Source organism: Dasypus novemcinctus, chromosome 9 (genome assembly GCF_030445035.2).
Source record: "Dasypus novemcinctus isolate mDasNov1 chromosome 9, mDasNov1.1.hap2, whole genome shotgun sequence".
Taxonomy (NCBI): domain Eukaryota; kingdom Metazoa; phylum Chordata; class Mammalia; order Cingulata; family Dasypodidae; genus Dasypus; species Dasypus novemcinctus.
The window spans coordinates 126,904,093-126,924,149 of record NC_080681.1 but is presented as its reverse complement, the minus strand read 5'-3'; the positions used below and the strand labels follow the sequence as shown (position 1 = coordinate 126,924,149).

Genomic DNA, 20,057 nt, shown 5'->3' with positions numbered 1-20,057 from the left:
GGCCCCTCTTCTTCAAGTCTGGGGGCGTCGCGGTGGACCACCCCAAGGCCCGGAAGCACGGGCCTCGGCCACCACAAAGACGGCCCGCTCGGCGTCGCTAGGCAACTCCCGGGGGGAAGCCCGGCGCCCACGCCATGCTGCGTGGCCCCGCCCCTGGGGGATTCCATTGGCTGTTAGCTGAGTGGCCCCGCCCTAGGGGCCGGACCTAGCGTCCCTCCGACTCCCGGCGGTCCCACCCTGGTCGGCGCGCCTTGACGTCACGTCCGGCGACGGCGGCTTCCTCGCGCTGTCGGTCCGGCGCGTACGGCCCAGGCAGTTGGTCCCTCGCGCTGTAGCAGCGGCCGGGGGCCGGGGCGGGCGGGGCCCGCGTAGCGAGGACCCGCGCAGGTGAGGGCGCCGGGCGGCGCGGGGCGAGCGAGGGAGGGCTGCGGGCCCTGCGGGCGCGGCGTGGGCACCGCGCACCTGCCCACCGCCGCTCCCGGGCCCGGTGTCCTTCCGTTGTGCCCGGCGGGTCAATTTGCGCCGAGCTTTTCTCCTCCACGTCCCAAGCTTTGATTTTTCCGACAGGCACCCGTTCACGACCCTGGCACTCCTGTTCCCCTCCCTGCTCTCCCGGCACCGCCAGCCAGAGTCCCTGTCCCCTTCACCATCTTACCTGGCCACCTCCACTCTGGGCTGCTCACTTCTCCCTGCTCTCCAGAATACTTCCAGTCCGTCCCTGGTTTCAGCATACACCCTCTAGTCTTGACCCTAGCCCTCCTTCTGATAAAGGGTGGTTTTGAGTAGAGCCACGCCTCCCCTTTCCTTTCCTAGATTCCTCTCAGATCCAGGGCTTTTTCCTGCTCCCCCTCTGCTCAGCTGGCCAGGGTGTTGCGTGGTGCTCCGGCTCTGCCAGACCATGGACGGCTGCTTCGTCCAGCACAGCGTGAGGGTCCTGCAGGAGCTCAACAAGCAGCGGGAGAAGGGCCAGTACTGCGATGCCACCCTGGACGTGGGGGGCCTGGTGTTCAAGGCACACTGGAGTGTCCTTGCCTGCTGCAGCCACTTCTTCCAGAGCCTGTATGGGGATGGCTCAGGGGGCAGTGTTGTCCTCCCTGCTGGCTTCGCTGAGATCTTTGGCCTCTTGCTGGACTTTTTCTACACTGGTCACCTTGCCCTCACCTCAGGGAACCGGGATCAAGTGCTCCTGGCAGCCAAGGAGTTACGAGTGCCGGAGGTTGTGGAACTGTGCCAGAGCTTCAAGCCCAAGAACTCAGTGGGACAGGCACCAAATGGCCTGGGGAAACCCGTGCTCCGTGATGGGAACAGCTGCCTTAAGGAGCCGCCGGCCTTGGAGGAAGAGGAAGTTGCAAGGGCTCTAGATCAGGTCCCCAGGGATCAGGAGCCCAGCGGCAGTGACAATCCCCAGAGGCCCCTGCTCGGGCTTTCTGCTCAGACTGACAACCCTTTCTTCTCCCATGGGAAACTCAAGCAGGCCCTGAAGCATGGCCCCCCAGAGGACAGGGAGCCCGAGGACTGCAAAGTGCCCCCAAGGCCCTTTGAGGCTGAAGGTGCCCAGCTGCAGGGCGGGAGTAATGAGGTACTCTACCCAGGGCTGCCAAGGTGGGGCCAGGGCAGCAGTGGGGGAAATAAATGACACTCCTCTGGGATACATCTGGACCCCATGGTAGAATCTTTGAAACGAAGGCTTCCTCCAAACAGGGAGTTAGCTCCATCCTGCAGCTTCAAGCTGACCCTTCTGCAGGTCAGAGCTGTCCATGGGTGCAGCTTTCTGGGGTGAAGTGGGCAGCATCAGGGTTACAGGTGTTTCCTCAGTGAGATCCAGCCAAGCCTCTTCCCCACTGTTAGATCCATTGTCCTCCAAATCCAGGATTCGGATGCTGCTTTTCCTGGGACCCCGAAGGGAATAGTCACGGAGAGGGAAGCCTCTGGAGAGATCCCTGGTTGGGAGCTTGGGGTAGAAATGGAGCTCAGTCCCCAGTCCCCAGAGGGTTGACTGCTTTGGTGATATTGTCCTCTCCTGTTCTTTCTTTTGCTCTAGTGGGAGGTGGTGGTTCAAGTTGAAGATGATGGGGACGGTGATTATGTTTCTGAGACGGAGTCTGCACCTACCAGGAGGAAGTCCAACATAATCAAAAAGTTCTGTGCTCCCAAGCCAGCCCTGAGTGCAAGTCCCGGAATGGCCGAGTCCGCTGAGCACAGAAGAGGTACGGCAGTGCCGGTTGAGTGCCCCACGTGCCAGAAAAAGTTCCTCAGCAAATACTACCTGAAAGTCCACAACAGGTAAATGTTCTGGGTTTCTGTTTCTTTTTCCTTTCTGTGATTCCTATGTTGGGAGAGGGACCCTGAGGCCCCACTTCGGAGCTGAGCGAGGCCGGGGACTACATCTCAGGCATGGCGTGCCGGGGCTGGCCCACCTCTGGTCACGAGCCTCTGATCACGAGGGAGTGAGGACCGAGCTTGGGGGCAGATCCTGCTTCCTCTGTCGGCCCACTGTAAGCGCTCCGGTTGGAGGTGGCTGTGTGGATATTTTGTCAACAGGCTCTGCCCACTGAGGACCTTGGCCTCCAGCAGGCCTCTGCCAGGGGATGAGAGGCGCGTGTGGCCCTGAGCTGGAGCCGCGAGGCTGACCGTGCGGGTTTCTGAAGCTTGGCAGGCTGGGCTTTGGGCCAAGGTGCTGACCGTCAGGGCTGGTACTGCTGCGTTCCTGTCAGCCCCAGTGGTCGGCCGAGTGTGAGAGAACATTTGTCTAGAGCTGCTGCATCCAAACTGCCTGCTGAACTGGACAGTGCAGACCTCGAACGTCGCCGTTGTTGCAGAGTTCGCTTGGTCAGGGCTGCTCCAGGGTGCCCGCAGGGCCTCTGGGGTGAAGAGTAGGTGAAGTGCATCATGGTGTTTCTTGTCAAGGCCAGGCTGGACTGCCCACGTTTTGTCAGTAGTTCATTTGAGAAAGCCATTCCCAATCAACTGTGGTTGGAGCTTTGCTTTGGGGCAGCTGCTGCCCGTGGAGTCCTTGGGAAAATCTGGGTGTGGGAAGACCCTGGGGCAGGGGATGTTCTGCCAGAGCCCCTGTGTGAGAAGTGAAGGTAGAGCACTAAGCCCTTGCCCCCTGTCAGTTCAGGTTACTGAACTGGCCCTGGGAACTACGAGGGGAGTGGTGGCCTCCCGTGGTCATTGGAATAGTAGTCGAGGACAGGTGAGAGAGCAGAGGATGAGAGACACCTTGGGGCACTGGCAGGTTGGCCTGGTTGGTATGTGCCCTTTTGATGCCGCTCAGGGACTCTTTGGTCGTGTTTCATTTGGCTTATTCAAAGACCAGCCACCAGCTAGCTGACAAGACTGCTCTGGGTGCTTGGGATGCATAAGAGGACAAAACAAGTCCCTAGTAGAGCTGACTCCTAGTAGGGTGAGGCCGATGGAAAACCTAACAGACGTGCAGGTTCTACGGTATGGCTGAAGGTAAGAAGTGCTGTGGGAGAAAGAACAAGCAGAGCAGAGCCAAGGCTCTTGGAGGTGTGGGGTAGAGTCTGGGTAGACTAACCAGGAAGGTGAGACTTGAGTCAAGTCAAGGAGGTGAGGAAGTGAACAGAGTGTCCTAGGCAGAGGGGAGAGCCAGGGCAAAGGCCCTGGGGCAGGGGGAGCCTGGCATGCTGGAGGAGTAGCACAGAGGCCAGCATGTCTGAACAGGCAGCAGGAGTAGCACAGAGGCCGGCATGTCTGAACAGGCAGCAGGGTGGAAGACCTGGGGGGAGCTTCCCGAGGGAGGCCCACAACGCCAGTCCCGCCGGGAGCGCCATTGGCCTCTGGGGCCTTTTCCAGAGTGAAGCAGGAAGCACTGGAAGGTTTTGAGCAAAGAATGCAGTAACTGACTTAATTTACAAGATGCCTTTGGCTACTGAACGTAAGGCCTGTTGGGGAGCCAGGCCTGTTGGGGAGCCGGGAGCAGGAGGCGGGGAGCAGGGGAGCCGGGAGCAGGAGTGGGGGAGACTAGGTAGTAGGCGCAGGGAGCCTGCAGTCCAGGAGACCGGAGGCCACCTGTGGTGGTGTCGGTACAGGTGAGCCATGTTCGGGTTCTGGCTGCGATTCTGGAGCTGGCGCTCCCAACAAGTCTGGCAGATTGTATTTTTCCAGGTGGTCGGGAGCCAGGGGCCACTTCTGCTTCTGGAGGGTGCTGGCCTCTGCAGCCAGCAGGGAGGCTGCGGGGCTGGCTCTGTGCGCACCCCGGCAGGTTCCACAGCCCACACCCCAGGAGCGAGCCTGTGAGCTGCGTGCAGGGCCAGCCTTGCCGGGGGACAGCGCATGCTCCTCTCTGCACAGAGTGCGGGGGCTGGGGGAGGGAGGGAGTCCTAGCCCCCACACCCTGCTGGCTTCTCTCCTGGCAGGAAACACACTGGGGAGAAGCCCTTCGAGTGTCCCAAATGTGGGAAGTGCTACTTCCGGAAGGAGAACCTCCTGGAGCACGAGGCCCGGAACTGCATGAACCGTTCAGAACAGGTACTTGGCGGCTGCCGGGAGTGTGGGCAGGGTGCGTGGCCTTGCCTGCGCTGCAGCCGTGTGTCGGACAGAGGCTGTAACCTGGAGAGGGCTGCTGCTCCGCGGGTGCTGCCCAGTCCATGCCCTGGTTTCACAGGTGAGGACGCCGAGGTCCCCTGTGCGAAGGGCCAAGCCCAGGAGGACGTGGTGGGAGGCATTCGGATTTGCACACCCGTGCTCCTGGGCTCAGCTCTATGTGGACGGGGCTGGAGGTCGGGAAAGGCCCCCTGGCCAGCCCCCTCCTCCCACAGACGGTGGGGGCTGCTGGCCTCGTGCTGCGGCAGGAGTGTGGCTCGGCATGGGGGGTGCGGGGGCTGCCAGGGCAGGCGGGTTACGTGTTACCCTCTCCCACCCAGCGTGTCCCCCCTCGGGCAGATTACTCCCAGCAGCGAGTGCAAGCCCCCGTTGCCGGCAGAGGCACCCCTGACGCTGGCCCTGCTTGCCCCACTGCCAGGTCTTCACGTGCTCCGTGTGCCAGGAGACCTTTCGCCGGAGGCTGGAGCTGCGGGTGCACATGGTAGCCCACACCGGGGAGATGCCCTACAAGGTCAGGCCTGGCCCACAGGCCACCCGCTACCCAGCCCTTTCCGGGGGGTGGTGCCAGGTACCTCCCCCGATGGCAGCCGAGAAGCCCCAGCCTCCCCTGCCCACCCCAGTGCCCTTCACCCCAGGTGCTGTCTGGTCAGCCCTGCCGACGTGGCCCTGGGTGGCCAGGGCTGCGTGGGTGTGGCCGCCCCGGAGGTGACGGTGGGGCTGTTTTCTAGTGCTCCTCCTGCTCCCAGCAGTTCATGCAGAAGAAGGACCTTCAGAGCCACATGATCAAGCTGCACGGAGCCCCCAAACCCCATGCTGTAGGTGACTGGAGCCGGGCAGTGCTGGGGCTGCGCCCGGGTGGGCAGGCCGCGTGGAGTCCTGGGGCCCCGCCCTCATCTGGCCCATCCCCTGTGCCTGGCAGTGCCCCACCTGTGCCAAGTGCTTCCTGTCACGGACGGAGCTACAGCTGCATGAGGCGTTCAAGCACCGCGGCGAGAAGCTGTTCGTGTGTGAGGAGTGTGGGCACCGGGCCTCCAGCCGCAATGGCCTGCAGATGCACATCAAGGCCAAGCACAGGTTGGCGCCTGCCCATCTCCCCCCACCAGGGCCCGGCCCCGCAGCCAGCTCGAGGCAGTGGCTAGCCAGGAAGCAGCTTGCTGACTTTCACGTGTGATAAGTGCTTCTGCTCCCCTCCCCCCAAAATCTTGGGTCTGCAGCCCCCTGGGGTCGGGACCTGAAGGCTAGTGAGCGCTTGCCAGGCAGAGGCTGGGGGCAGGGCCTTCAGGCGAAGGAAGCTCTGGATCTCGCAGGACAAGCCCTCAGGCCTCGGCCGCATCTCCTGTGCCCTCTGTCCCCATTTCCTGTGACGCTGGCTCCACAGGCATTTCCGCGCCTCCCAGCTGGAGGTGGGCCCTTCCTGGCCCTGCTGGAGCCCTCCTTCCTCCCGTCCCCAGGGCCCTTCAGCCAGGCGTGACCTGGCTGCCGTGGAGGTGAAGGGCGCCTTCCCTCCATGGTGGCGACGGCCCCGTGCCCCCCGCAGGAACGAGAGGCCGTACGTCTGCGAGTTCTGCAGCCACGCCTTCACGCAGAAGGCCAACCTCAACATGCACCTGCGGACGCACACTGGCGAGAAGCCCTTCCAGTGCCACCTCTGCGGCAAGACCTTCCGCACCCAAGGTGAGGTTGCCCGCCTGCCCTGCCCCGCCCCCCCCCGGGACCCCCCCCCCCCGAGGCCCCCACTGAGTCCCCGCCGCCGCGTCCCCGCAGCCAGCCTGGACAAGCATAACCGCACCCACACGGGCGAGCGGCCCTTTAGCTGTGAGTTCTGTGAGCAGCGCTTCACCGAGAAGGGCCCCCTCCTGAGGCACGTCGCCAGCCGCCACCAGGAGGGCCGGCCCCACTTCTGCCAGATCTGCGGGAAGACCTTCAAAGGTACCTGGGCCGCCCGGGGTCCCCCCTCGTCCCCCGTGGGGAGCCTCCTGGGAGGAGCGCTGGTCTGGGCGGGCTCTGTTGCCAGCCGGCTGGAGGCAGAGGGCTTCAGGGGGAGCACTCAGGCCCCCGGGACCGGGGCTGACCCCTGCCCGCTCCCCACACCTGGGTGGACCCGTCACCGTCCTGCTCTCCTGCAGCTGTGGAGCAGCTACGCGTGCACGTCAGAAGGCACAAGGGCGTGCGGAAGTTCGAGTGCACTGAATGTGGCTACAAGTTCACCCGGCAGGTAGGCCAAGGCCCTGGGCCCCCCAGCTCTGAGTCCCCCCAGCCCTACCCCACCCTGGCCCAAGCACCTGACCCACCCACCCTCAGGCCCCTGCCTGCAGGCTTGACACCCCGTCCCCCTCTCCAGGCTCACCTGCGAAGGCACATGGAGATCCACGACCGCGTGGAAAACTACAACCCGCGGCAGCGCAAGCTCCGGAACCTGGTCATCGAGGACGAGAAGATGGTGGTGGTGGCGCTGCAGCCGCCTGCCGAGCTGGAGGTGGGCTCGGCCGAGGTGATCGTGGAGTCCCTGGCCCAGGCCGGCCTGGCCTCCCAGCTCCCGGGCCAGAGGCCATGCCCGGAGGAGACCTTCGCCGGCCCGGGCGTCCTGGAGCCCTCCCTCCTGATCACAGCTGCCATCCCTGAGGACAGCGACACGTAGCCGCTCCTCCCTGTGGCCCCCAACAAGCCACCCAGCTCTGGACTCGCCTGCGTCGGGCCCGCCGTGGTCTGTTCCCCAGGAGCCTGAAGCGTGGGCAGGACGCCAGCGATGCGCTTTCTGCACCTGCACCCTCAGAAGAGATGGCACCTGCTGAGCTGGCAGTGCCCCCGTCTTGTGGGGTGACCCCAGCCGAGGGAACTTGGGCTTGGGCCTCTGCCCTTTTCTGCGTCTGTTTCCCTCATCTCATAGGGTCACACAGTACAGGAAGTGTTAGGCAGATGCAGTGCTGGCACTTCCTCTTGTGTGTGTCAGGTGTGGCCAGGTAGTGGAGGTAGAACTCGTTCCCAAGCTTGGGAATCTTGACAGTGGCCAGGGTCCCGCCAATGGCCTTGCTGGCCCAAGTGGAGATGGGCGCAAGGCCTGGGATCGAGGAGGGCCGTGCCCAGTTGGGTGCACCCTGGACGCTGACTGGCGGTGCGCCTACCAGAGCACACTTGGCTCTGCTTGGCTTGCTTGCCCAGGTCTGGGGCACAGGGAGGCCAGGCCAGGATGGCGGGAGCCTTCTGGGTAGGCCTGGCGCTGGATTCTCCAGCTGCCGGGGAGCTGCAGGTGGGGTGCTGGCTGGCCTGGGGGGCACTGGGAACCTGTGAGTCCTTCTGCGCCTTTATTTACAACTCTGTGGCCTTGGGCGGGTTCCCAGCTGCTCACACTTTGATCTTGTTCTTTAAATGGCGTTAACAGTGCACGCTTCATGGACCAGAAGTAAAGGAAAACGCTCACTGAGCCAGTTACCTGCTGCTGCATAACCAACCACGCCTCTCTTACTGAGAGCTGGAGGACTTGCTTTGAGGGGGGCTGACTCACAGGGCCGACTAGCGTGGCTGCCAGCTGGGCCCTCAGGGTAGGGGTGCAGGGCCTGGGTCCCCCTGCACTGCTGGGCTTCCTCAGCGCATGGGGGCCGGGTTCCAGGTGCAGGTGTGCCACGAGAAGGCAGAAGCCACAAGGCTTGTTTGCGTCCCAGCCTTGGAGGGCACGCAGCATTGCCCCTGCCTGTTCTATGCCATGCAGTCACCAAAATGCCACTCCCTAAATGGGAAGAGACACAGGTCTAGCCCCTCGAAAGGATGGACGGAAGCGCTTCAGCTCGGTGCTTGCACCCAGGAAGTTGTGAACCAGCAATGGTGGCGTAGCCTGGTGCTACTCACCCCCTCGCTAAATCCCGCCTGCAATTTTTGAGGCTAGAACGATTTTCTACTTGGGACCCAGAGCCCATCTAGTCATCTTGCCTTTTACACCTTGCCCATCAGGGAGCCCAGTGCTGAAGCGCGTATTAAATGCAGTAACTGCCACCAGGTTTGATTGATTTTCCTCTATAGGTTATGAATTTCTTCCTGTTGGGGGAAGGGTATCGAGGAGAGGAGAGGAACCGTGGCCTCGCCATGCTCCCTCCCTCTGCCCGCCCAGCCCCCCCCCCCACTTTGGCTGGCTCTCCACCCTGCCCACCAGAGGACCAGGAAGCCATTCCCAAGCCTGATGGGAACTCCCAGTTGGTTTCAGGGTGCTCCCCTCACTCGGGGGTCATCCTGCTGCAGAGGGCTCTCCAACCCCCTGCCCTTCCCCTGTGAAGCGCGAGCAGGGGAGCCCCACAGGGAAAATCTGGACTGTTAAAGTACCTTGGAACTGGCCAGTGAGGTGACAGCGCCCCCAACCCAGAGGTCACCCACTGTGCTTCCTGGCCTGGGCATTGCCCCTCCTGTCCACGTCACCCAGAGGAGCTGAGCCACGGTCTGCGGTCTGAAGCAGGAGAGGAGCCCCTTCCAGCCCCCGCATGTGCCTGGCTCCTCCCCAGGTCATCAGGCATGGCTCTCTGCCCTCCCCGGCCCCCATCTGGCCTCACCCTAAAAGGTTCCCAGGAAGCACCGCGGCACAAGGACAGAACGACACCAAGCAGAGAGGAAACACTTTTATTTCAAAAAGTCTGGAAGGCATCCTAAAACCTTCAACAAGATCCTGGACACGTCAGCTTACAGAATACACGAAAATAAATATGGCAAATCTGCCCCGCACCGGGGTGGACTCTGATGTTGTACACGAGGGTGTCCTGAATCCTGTAGGAGAATCTTACAGACAAGACACCTGCTAGGTCTGTGTCAGCAGCTGTCACTGAGTTTTCATAACTTAGCTTGTAGCCTGGCTGGCATTCATCCCAAGGTCAGCGTGGAGACAGCAGTCAGGGATGCTCTGGGGGGGTAGGGTGTGGTCTAGAGGGTCCCCCAGCCCCGGACCACCCACAGGAAGGGGGCTGCTGACTGGCGGGAGTGGCTGGTTCCTGAGGTTCCTGCTGTACCCCCCTTCCCCACCTTGGTCTTTCAAACCCAAAGACAGGGTCCTGGTCGCAGGGCATGGGTGGTTTTCGAGAGTGGGCAAAGAGGGACACACCCATGCCAATAGAGAGTGGGACAGGGTGGCTGTCGGTCACAGTGAAGTAGTAAGAGGAAGAGATGGCAGGAGCCGGGGCAGTGGCCCAGCGCGTGAGGAGGCCAGTGGAGGCCCCGAGCCCCGTGGGGGCGGCCAGTGAGCCTGGGCTCAGACCAGTGCCCCGATGGCACTGCCCCAAGGGCCAGGACGACAACGCCAGGCAGCCTTGGCAGCACCCCGTCCCAGCTAAAGAGCTTTATTTCATGCCTCTTCCCCTGAAGCTGCTGCCCTTGGACTGTCCTTGACCTTGACAGCTGCAGCCTGGTCTCGCAGGAGGCAGGAAGGGCTGCTGGGAGGGCTGCTCGCTCCGTCCCTCACCTGTGTGCTGGCAACCCCTGCCCGGACCCCTGCCCTGCCTTCTCGGGCTGCTGCGAAGGCTGAGCACCCCCACAAAGGGCCCCGGGCGCGCTTTGCGAGGAGGGAGGCCAGGACCTCGGGCTCTGCCTGCTGTACAGGCAGGGTCAGCCCTCCCCCACAGGGACACGTGCCATCTGGTGGAGCCCAGCAGCTGTCCCCCTCTGCAGGTCAGGGGCAGCCAGAGGCACCGCCCAGGGCCAAGGCCCCAGCTGGGGGGAGCATACATCAGGACCAAGAGGGATGGGGGCGGCCCTGGGAGCCCCTCACCCAGCAAGGGCACGGCCCAGCCACCCTCCTAGCTCCCAGCAGCTGGACAAAGTCCTGGGGCCCCAGAAAAAAAACCATCTGCCAGGGGTACCCCAAGGCTGAGAAGTCCAGGCCCATGTCTCCCCGCTGTCCCTGGGTCCACAGCCCAGGCCTGGCCAGCCGGGACCCCTCGTGGGCCCCCTGGGCAGGATGCCCCAAGGCAGGAGAAAGGCCTTCCTCAGCCCCTGTTCCCAGTACACAGTGGGTGCTCAGCTGTGGGAGCGGGCGTAACCCCCCGGGGAGGAGAAGAGCTCATGGTGAGCAGGCAGGGGGCCTGCAGCAGGACGTCTACCCCTATCCCAATGGCAACCAAGCGCGGAAAGGCGACCGCTAGCGTTTGGGGCTCAACGAAGGCAGGGCTTTCTCGGGGGGCGGGGGGGGGGGCAGTGCAGGCCGTCTCGTCATGAAAAGGGGCTCAAGTCCAATTTCCTTAGTAATAGCCCCCCACCTTTTTTCCCCCTCCCTGTGAGCACATCTCTAATGGCCAGGTCACCAGGAGGCAAGTTGAGAGAGGTTTGTTTCCATTTATCTAATACGGAAAACGCAGCCCCCAAATCCTCTCTAGCACAGAATGAAGGACGAATTCCAGCAAAGGCTACGTTGGGTATCTTACGGGGCCACAGGGAGCCTCAGGCTTCCTGAGAACCCCGGGGCTCCCCGAGTCAGGGATCTCCGGAGCTCCTGCTTCTGGGGCTGGCCCCAGAACCTGGCGTCCCCCCCCCTGCTGAGAGCTTTGGCAATGGCACTTCTGAAACGGCCTTCAGAGTCAAACTCGCCCGTTTCCAGCTTGCGCCCACTTCTTTGAAGGACGGGTTAAGCTGGAGGCATCCCACACCCCAAGGCACCCCTGCCCTTGGTCTCCTTGAGAAGCACCGGCATCTTTGATTCCGGGTGCAGCACAGGGCTGGGGTCTGGGACCACCCTCACCCATGTGTGAATCGTGGACACGCGCAGGGTCTGCTGGGCTGGCTCCCAGGGCCCCAGGCCCAGAGACAGGCCCCCTAGCTGGGTGGGGGGGGGTGGGAGGACCAGCGCCCACCGTAGCCCCATGTCCTCGCCAGGCAGGACACCCAGCAGGCCCCCGTTCAGGGACCTGCCGCCCCCACCCCTGGTTCGAGCTCACAGTCAAGGGGTCCCAGTACTGGGAGGTGCCTGGGTGCGAGGCCCTGGCAGGGGCGAGGACCTAGACAGGCAAGCCCCCCAAAGTGTGAGGTTTGAGGCACCCCAGCGGCCAGCCTCCCCTGGCACTCCGGGCCCAGCCAGGGGCGCAGGGGGCTGGGAACCTGCAGGAAGGCAGGCCCAGGACAGCCCCGGGCTTCTCACAGGGTCCCTTCCCGCCTCGGTGGGCTGGGGGCGACGGTGCCCACGGCCAAGGGAGGGGTGCTCCCAATGGGCTTGGGCCGCTGGGAGTTTCCAAACGCACGGAAACGTTCCGGGCAACGGAGCCCAAGAGCCCACGCTGCACCTGGCGAGGTCGCTGCCCCCTGCCCTCCAGAGGTACCAGGTCACCTGCACCGAGGCCTGCCCGGGCCCAGGCCAGGGCTAGTGCAGCTCGTCCAGGTGCTGCTGCTGCCGCGGCCGGCCTGGGGTCCCGTCACCGCCACCGCTGTCCAGCTCAAAGCCGCGCCCGCCCAGGGGTGTCTGGGGCATGAACTGGCGGAAGATGCTGACGCTGCCGTGCCAGAAGGTGGGCTCCGGGAGCCGTCCCACCACGCTCCAAGCCCGCGTCTCAGGGTCGTACGCCTCCACCACGTCCGAGAGTTCAAACGTGTTGTCGTACCCACCAGACACGTACAGCTTCCCTCCCAGGACCGCTAGGCTGCCTCCAACGTGCACCTGCGGGCCAAGGCGGGTGGGTGAGGGGGGCCGTCTGACCTCATCTCTGGCGCCCGCTGTTCCCTCTGCTGCGGCCACTCCTGCCTTTTCCATGAAGCCACCAGGCAAGCCCCACCACAGGCCCTTTGCACGGCGGTTCCCGCGTGCCTGGAATACTCTTCTCAGGCTAACTAGAGCTCAGGTCCCCTCTGGTCTCTGCTCCAAAGTCAACTCACCTGGGAGACTCAACAGCAGAGTCCACCCTCACCCCGATCCCACCGAACCCCCTGGCAGGAAGCCAAGTGGGGCAGTTTTTCTCCTTTCCTACCACCCCCCTCACTGTGAGGTCAGCTCCCCAGGGGCTGGGACTGTCGTCTCTTCTCTCCTGGCACTGCCCAGCTCGCAGTGGCCCTAGACAGAAACTGCTTGGGCCATTGGCCTCTCAGTCACGCTGCTGGATGCCGCTCAACCTGGCCTCGGCCGAGCCTGAGGGTAAAGCCAAGAGACCGCCACCCTCCAGCACCTGTGCTGACAAGTCATAAAGGGCCCCCCCGGCACGAGTGCCTGGCAGAGATGCATGGCGCCAACATGTCAGCCGCAAAATGGCAGCGCCTGGGCCTCGGGCGCTGGCACAGGCGTAAACAGACCTGATTCATAGCCGGGATCTTGTCCCACTCGTTCTTTGCCGGGCTGTACACGTCCACTTCGGCAGAGTCGTCCCTGTGGGAGATCACGGGGGCCCATCAGGAGGCGGGCAGGGCTCAGCCGGCTCCCCAAGAAGGGCCCTCTGGGGGAGTCTCATCCTTGGTGCTTGGGAGCCAGCCCCAGCCTTCAGCTCGACTTTACGCCCATGAGTGACTCGCCATGGCTGCCCCTTGCCGCAGCCCCATGGCTTCCTCCTGTTCTTGAACTTGGTGCCTTCCTTCCCTCCTGAGGGCTTCTAAGCCCCCCACCACCCCCAAGTCTCCTCCTCCTGTGTTGACTTGGGCCACCACCTGAAGCCTTCCGTGGCTGGCCAGGCCGCCACGCACACCTCCTCGGCCGCTGCCCCCACCCCTAGGCCTGCCCCGGGCATTAGTGCCCGGCACGAGGACACCAGCCATGCCCCGTGCCTGGCCCCGGGGGCCTTCGGGTCTCTTCCCTGCAGAAGGTTCCGAGGCCCAAGGCACAGCCTTGGAAGCAGAGGTCCAACCGAACGCCACAGTGGGATGCAGCCACCACAGCCGCCGCGACGACACCCACGAGAGGTCAGCAAACCTCTTCCAAAAAGGGCCAGCGTCAGTTCTTCAGGCTCTGTGGACCTGACCGTTGGCCGCCACTTCTCAACTTGGCCGTTGCTGGGCAAAAGCCCCATGGACAATCCGTCAACAAACAGGCTGGCGGCGTTCCAGTTCAAACTTTGCTTACGGACCCAAACTTGAAATTCAATTTTCACGTCACAAAATATTCTTTTTTTTCTGCGGCCCCTCCCCATCACCTCCAACCATTTCAGAAGAGTAATAAAAGCCATTCTTAGTTGGCAAATCATGCGATGATAATTACAAAGTGGAACTCCTCCGCTGGGCTGTCCGCTCCCCACTCCCAGCTGATACCACCCCCCCCAAGGCCAGGGTGGCCAGGCTGCCCTGCACCCCCAGCTCCTTCCTTGGGGGGGGTCGGTGCCTCCCGGCCAGGGGCCACCCCTCACGGGAGTTGAGCCGGGTGCTCTGCTCGCGGCCCAGGCCAGCAGCCCCCAGTGCTGGGTCCTCCCTGGGGACAGGGGCTGCCCAGAGGCAGGTGGCATTCTGGGCAGGAGTCACGTGGCTCCTGATGGGTCATGGATGGCACAGCTCTGTGGTGGACGTCTCCTTGGTGTGGGTCCCAGAGCCTGGGCCTGTTCCCCCTGCTCACCTGGAGAAATGTCAAAGGGCAAAGGGGCGGCCGTGGCACCTGCTGTGGGCTTAGCTGAACCCTGTGCAGAAAGCTAGCAGAGGGGATGGGGATACCCCAAAGCTTCCTTCCGGATGGCACGGTTTAGCAGGTGAGCCGCACCAGGGTGTGCGGACGTCTGCCACGGCCTGGCCTGGCTCTGAGGGCCAGGGAGGTGAGGACATTCTCAAAGGGACTGGTCCCAGGGCTTCAGCGGAGGGGCCGGACGCAGCCCTGGCGCTCCGGGGCGCTGTGCTCACAGCACCTCCACCCCCGCTCTGGGGACACCCACCACGTCCTGGCGAAGGCCCAGACGATCTTCCTAAGAGTAAGACCCGGAGCGGGCCAAGATTCCAGCATTTTCTCAGAGCAGATCCCAGGCCCCTGGCAAGGGGGACCCTCAGGCCCCGGGGCCATGTCAGCGACCAGCGAGCCTGGCCAGGTCTCTGGAAGCAGCCCTCAGCTCAGGTCTGGGGAAGGGGCGCAGGCCATGCAGCACCCTCTGGGGCTGCCCGTTCAAAGCCCCAGACCAAGTGGGACGGCCAGTCACCCCTCCCTTTGCCCGCTGGTCCCACAGCTCAGGCAGGCCCCCGGACAGGGAAGCGAGCGGCCGGCACGCGTCTGCACACACACACACAGCACATGCGCGCGCTCGCGGAAGCCGGGCCTGGCACTCCTGGTGTCCTCCTGCTGGGAGGAGAACTTTGGCTGTGACCAGCGGATGCGCGGTAAGCCTCTGGCTCTCCTCCATGTGGCCAAGGCCGCGGAGGGGCAGGGCGGCCGTGCGTGTCGCGGCGCCCCACCCTCGGGACCTGGGCCATGCGACCCCGGCTCAAACCCTGCCCCACCACTGAAGGCCTGTGGCTGTGGAAAGGTCCCCTTAGCACCCTGAGCCCCTGCTTTGCCATCTGTGAAAGGGGGCCAGCCACGGTGGCCACCTCATGGGGCTACCGTGGAGATCGATGTGCCATTGCCCATGGGGCAGGTGGCGTCAGCCTACGCACGCCCTTACCAAGGTGCCCCGGAACCGAGTCCCTCCCCAGTCGAGAGCAGCCCGGGAGAAAGCCGTTGTCCCTCAGTGAGTGCTCTCTGCGCTGGAGCCGGGGCGGGAGGAGCGGGAGGAGCGGGCACAGGGACAGCCCCCAGTCCCAGGACAGACCCTGACGGACATGCACGCTCCGCCCACAAGGGCTGCTACCACGCCCGCCCGGAAGACTCAAGTGGCCAAAGCTGCTCTGGGTCTTTTTCAAATTCAAACTTGCCTTCCGCAGCGACGGGCTCCATTCTAACAAATGTGGCCTGAGGACAGCCGGGACTTTTAACGGGACCCCCAGGATTGGGGGAGGGGGGTGAACCTCAAAAGATTCTCCAAAAGGACCTAACGCCACGGAGCACAGCTCTGCTTGCCTAAGAAATCCAGGCCGCTCACGGCACGTGCTGAGAAGTCGGGGGGTGCCAACGCCGTGGGCTCAGCGACCAGGCTCTGCCTCAGTTTTCTCCTCCGTGAACGGGGGCAATGGCGAGAGCCGCCAAACCGCCGGCGGACGTGGCGCCCGGGACTCACCTGACGAAGTACATGAGTCCGTTGAGAGTCACTGTCTTGGGGGCGAAGGACCAGGGCGGGAGCTGGCCACAGTCCACGAGGGACCACAGGTCCGTGTCGGGGTTGTAGCACTGCATCACCATGGCTTCCTTGCCGGCCAGCGAGCCGATGGCGTAGAGGCGGCCGCGGCAGGCGGTGGTGGAGCAGTTGTCCATGGCGTAGGCCATGGGCTGCAGGGCCTCCCAGGTGTCGGATGTGTGGTCATAGCGCTCCGTGCTGTCGGCAGCCACCACGTAGAGCAGCCCGTCCAGCACGGAAGAGCTGTGGTACTCGCGGGCCTTCAGCATGGGTGCCACCTCCGTCCACTCGTTCACGCTGGAGTTATAGCGCCACACGCCGTCGTAGAGCCGTGCGCCGTCAGAACCGCCTGCGGGGCGCACGGGGCCCGGGGTCAGCCTGGACAACAGGCAGGCGGGCAAGTCCCCCCCGAGCCCGTCCCCACCTGCCCTTTCCTGCGCTTCTGAGAGGGCCTGTCACCAGCTTCAACCTCAATTCGCATCCCGGAGCTGTCCCCTCTGCCCAGAGCCCGGACCGGGGGCTCCCAGCCGTAACTAAGGCAACGCATATGCTGACCGCTGCCCGGGAGCCACGACCAACGTCAACCCAGGAAACAGGGCCCTGCTTGGTGCCAGGCCAGCGGAGGGCCAGGTCTCTGCAAGTCAAGCAAAGGCCCTGGGGCCTCGAGTCCAATCAAACCCTCAGTCTGGAGTCCCCTATCCCCCATAAAGTGACTTAACTGGCCAGGGCCTCGGGGCCTTGGGGGGACTCTCCTGGGGAGCCACAGAGCGTGTGGCTGGGCCAGGCAGGGACTTGTTCACCAAACACTGGGTGGCCTGGGCAGCCCTAGCCAAGGCTGGGCAGGGGCAAAGCGAGAGAACTACTGCAAGCCAGAGACTCGGCAAGGAAAGGAGCGCTGCGAGGGGGCCTGCGGGGGCTGGTTACAGGGGCGTGCCGTTGGCGGAACCTGGCCGAGCTCTCCAAGCACACCGGGACCCTCTGTCCACACCCTCATTTCAGTGAAGAGCTTCGAGAAGAAGCTGCTGGCTGTGATCAAGAGCACAACCCGAGGCCGGCTCAGGACCCAGAAGCCCCCACAAGAGAAGCGCCCAGGGCCCAGCACACCCCTCAGCTCCAGCCAGGGCCGGAGCTCCTCCGGGGAGAAGACCACGTTCCAGCCCCTGCCAAGGCCAGTCTACTCCTCCCTTCCAAAGATGCCAAGGCAGCCGCGGGCGGCTATCTCGCCCCCAGGGGACGTGCCACAGGCAGCCGCACGGAGTGACCGGGCCAGCTGCCGAGACCCAAAGCATCAGCTGCTCGGCCGCGGCGTTCGTGGACAGTCGAGCGGAAGCTGGGGCCAGTCCGGCCAGTTCTGGGGGTCAGTGCTCAGCTCCGAGTCGCTGGGGACACCAACCCACACACGGGGCCAACCTCCGAATAGAAAGAGGGCTAGGTCCTGGCAGATGCCGGCAGAGGCTGGACCCTGAGCTGCAGCCACGGAGAGCCGAGCGCGCCCTTCGGCCTCGACGCCTCCAGGGACCGCGGAGCGTGGGAGCATTTGCCTTAGAGCGAGGTGTTCTCCCCAGTGTGCCAAGCTGGGCTCGGGCCTGCACCCCAGAGGCAGAGCCACCGATCCCGACCGGGTGGGACCTCTCCTCACTCAGCAGCTGCAGCGCCCACCCCCGTCACCCCGCCCTCCAGCTTCAGCGGGGATTTATCTTCAGCAGAAGATGTGGGAGAAGCCCTGCGCCGGGGCGGCTGCGGCCCGCCTACCATGACTCGGCAGCGTTTTGGGGTTCGGGCCAAGTAACTGGAAGAAACCCTCCTGGCACATGACTGTGTTTACAGTCGCGGAGGCCAGCTCAGCCTCCACACCGCGTGACGGTCAGCACGCAGCCCAAGGGAACCTGTCACAGGGGCCGGCCAGTGAGTCAGGAGCCTGGCCCAGGGCAGGCAGGAATCCCCTGGGATGCAGGTCTCCCGGGGCGTCACCCTGTCCCCGGATTCCTAGAGGAGAAAAAGAAAGCACCTATTGTGCAGTGTAAACGCCCAGCAACTTCCACCCAAATGGGGGGGTGGCACCTTCCGGCTCACCCGGGCAGCCCCAGCATTAGAGAACAGCCACAAGCAGCTACTTGTCCTCGCTCACACAAGGAGCCCTTTCTCCCGCTCAACCCTGGGAAGCGTCACTCTGACTGAGGGAGTGGGGTGGGGGGAGTAAGAGACGCAGGATGTGGCCGCTGCGACTCAGGTGCCGCCCGGGACCCAGGCTCGGTGGCTTTCTCCTGCAGGTGGATATCCTCTCCGGAGGCAGGCCCCAGAGACCCCTGCCTGGGGCGCGGGGGCAAGGGGCAGAGCGAGGGGGGCGGCCCGTCCACTCACCGGTCACGTAGATGTCGTTGCCCAGCGCCGCGATGCTGTAGCCCCCGCCCAGGTGATCGGGGAACTCGGCCAGGTAGCGCCATTGGCCCGTCTGCGGGTTGTAGCAGTCGACGGTGACCAGCTCGTCGCAGTCCTGGTCGCAGCCGCCCACGAGCACGAGGATCTCGGCGAGGCCGGTGGAGGGGCGCGGCCGCATGCGGGGGCAGGGCCCGCGGTCGTGGCGGTCGTAGCGCGCCGCCTGGAAGTCGCGCGCCTCGCGCAGCAGGCGCAGGCAGGGCGGGCAGCGCGCCACCAGCGGCTCGGCCTCGACGTGCGCCAGCAGGTAGAAGCGGCGCACGAAGGGCAGGCGCACGGCCTCAAGCAGCTGCGGCCAGTGCGCGGCGCGGCGCGGCGGGTCGGCGCGCACCCAGCGCAGCGCCAGCTGGTAGGCGGCCTCCTCCTTGGGCACGCAGAGCCCGTCGTCGCGCAGGTAGCGCAGCAGGCGCGCCAGCGGCAGCCGCTCCAGCTGCTCGGCGCCCAGCTCGCCCACGTGGCGCAGGATGAAGCGCTGCGCCGCGCTCGCCAGCCCCGCGCAGCTGAAGGCCTCGGCGAAGTCCTGCATGTCCAGGCAGTTGGCCAGGTCGAGCTGCTGCTGCAGGAAGGCGCCGCACGCCTCCTTCACGGCCGGGAACTGCAGCAGGTCGGCGGCGCGCAGCAGCGGCTCGGCGTTGTCGCCGCTCACCGCCACGCGGCCCGTGTAGCTGAAGTCGAGCAGCAGCTGCAGCATGTCGGGCGGCACCCCGTGCAGGCGCACCCGCTCGGCGCGGCTCTCGCGCAGCTGCCCCGCGAACATGGCGCGGAAGTAGGGGCTGGCCGCCGCCAGCACGGCCCGGTGCGCCGGGAAGTCGCGCCCGCCCGCCGCCTCCAAGGTCACGTCCAGGAACTTGCGCTCGGCGCGCAGCTGGCTCAGGCCGCGCAGCAGGCTCAGGGCGTGCGCGGGATCCGAGAAGGGAAGCACGGCCAGGGGCGCCGGCCGCTCCATGGCGCCTCGGCTGCGGACCCGGCCACCGCGCGCCGCTTGGGGACACCGCGGCGCACCCGGCGCCGCCGCTATAAATAGGGACGGGCGCGGCGGCCCGGGGCGGGCGGGGCGCGGGGCGGGCCGCGGGGCGGGGCGGGCGCGGGGCGCCGCCCACTTAACCCCGCCAGGCCCGGCGCCGCCTCCCTGGGCCCGCGTGTCCCGCGGAGCGCGCCGGCTGGCCGCCCCCTCGCTCGCGCGGCTGAGTCACCCGGCCCCCGCCTGCCCCTCGCCGCCCTTCCGGCGACGCCGAGCTCGGGGACAGCTGTGACAAGTGGCCTCTCAGCCTAGCCCGGCTGGAGGAGAGCGCGGCGCCCGCCACCGAGGCCGCCCGGGCCGCGTTGGGCTCCGCGGCTGCCACCGCCCTGGGCCCGAGAACCACTTGGCACAATGGCTTTTCTGATTGTTTTTTCAAGTTCCTCTAGTGGCGAGGGCTGGTCGGTCAGCCTCTCGCCGGGCAGGTTTCCAGCGGCGGGGTGGTCCCAGCTCAGGACCCAGGGTTTTGAGGTGGTGGGGGTTGGGAAGCAGGGCCAGCCCCCAGGGGTCTGCGGGCGTTTCCAGCTACACGCATCCCGTCGCTAACTTCAGCCAGCGCCCCAAGAGGCGTTTTGGTGTCCCTTTTCGCGAACTGACTCTTGGGGACCCCAGCTGCCCTCCGGAGCGGGCAGGCCTGCCTGGGTGGTCACCCTGACCTCCCGGGGGCACTCAGGGTCCAGGGGCCAGACCTCCCCAACCAACACGGCGGCTTTAGCCAGATGGGGCTTTCCAGAGAGCTCAGGCCTTGGGCCCCAATGCTGTATCTTCGTGCCCATGGGGACCGCCCTAGGCCCCCACTTTCAGCCGGGGACCTTACGTGCCAAAGCTCTCTTCCTAGGAAGCCAGTTTTTCTTTAGCTTGAGATATGTTCTGCAGGGCTGTAGAGAAGGTCCTTATTTCCCCTCCAGCCT

General features: G+C 64.8%; 2 protein-coding genes across 2 annotated transcripts; one reads left to right on the top strand and one right to left on the bottom strand.

Moving 5' to 3' along the window:
• The first annotated feature begins 251 nt into the window (after window positions 1-251).
• ZBTB48 (zinc finger and BTB domain containing 48) lies at window positions 252-8,556 on the top strand. The gene is made up of 11 exons (XM_004453501.5): window positions 252-387; window positions 814-1,579; window positions 2,042-2,283; window positions 4,383-4,494; window positions 4,988-5,080; window positions 5,298-5,384; window positions 5,489-5,643; window positions 6,107-6,243; window positions 6,334-6,498; window positions 6,696-6,784; window positions 6,911-8,556. Exons 2-11 carry the CDS (start codon window positions 899-901, stop codon window positions 7,205-7,207), a joined length of 2,058 nt encoding a protein of 685 aa, XP_004453558.1. The 5' UTR covers window positions 252-387; window positions 814-898; the 3' UTR covers window positions 7,208-8,556.
• A 601-nt stretch (window positions 8,557-9,157) lies between these two features.
• Window positions 9,158-19,178, bottom strand: KLHL21 (kelch like family member 21). The gene is made up of 4 exons (XM_004484943.5): window positions 18,054-19,178; window positions 15,636-16,041; window positions 12,811-12,883; window positions 9,158-12,184 (listed from the first exon to the last, which is right to left on the bottom strand). The coding sequence occupies exons 1-4, from the start codon at window positions 19,072-19,074 to the stop codon at window positions 11,891-11,893; spliced, it is 1,794 nt and encodes a 597-aa protein (XP_004485000.3). The 5' UTR covers window positions 19,075-19,178; the 3' UTR covers window positions 9,158-11,890.
• Between the last annotated feature and the right edge of the window lie 879 nt (window positions 19,179-20,057).

Excerpts from the sequence above, each read along its gene's own strand:
- KLHL21 (XM_004484943.5), bottom strand. The coding sequence starts at position 19,074 with ATGGAGCGGCCGGCGCCCCTGGCCGTGCTTCCCTTCTCGGATCCCGCG. Across the intron at positions 16,042-18,053 it reads CAACGACATCTACGTGACCG|GCGGTTCTGACGGCGCACGG; the intron begins GTGAGTGGACGG and ends TGCGCCCCGCAG. Across the intron at positions 12,185-12,810 it reads AGATCCCGGCTATGAATCAG|GTGCACGTTGGAGGCAGCCT; the intron begins GTCTGTTTACGC and ends CTTGGCCCGCAG.
- ZBTB48 (XM_004453501.5), top strand. The coding sequence starts at position 899 with ATGGACGGCTGCTTCGTCCAGCACAGCGTGAGGGTCCTGCAGGAGCTC. Across the intron at positions 1,580-2,041 it reads TGCAGGGCGGGAGTAATGAG|TGGGAGGTGGTGGTTCAAGT; the intron begins GTACTCTACCCA and ends CTTTTGCTCTAG. Across the intron at positions 2,284-4,382 it reads TACCTGAAAGTCCACAACAG|GAAACACACTGGGGAGAAGC; the intron begins GTAAATGTTCTG and ends CTCTCCTGGCAG.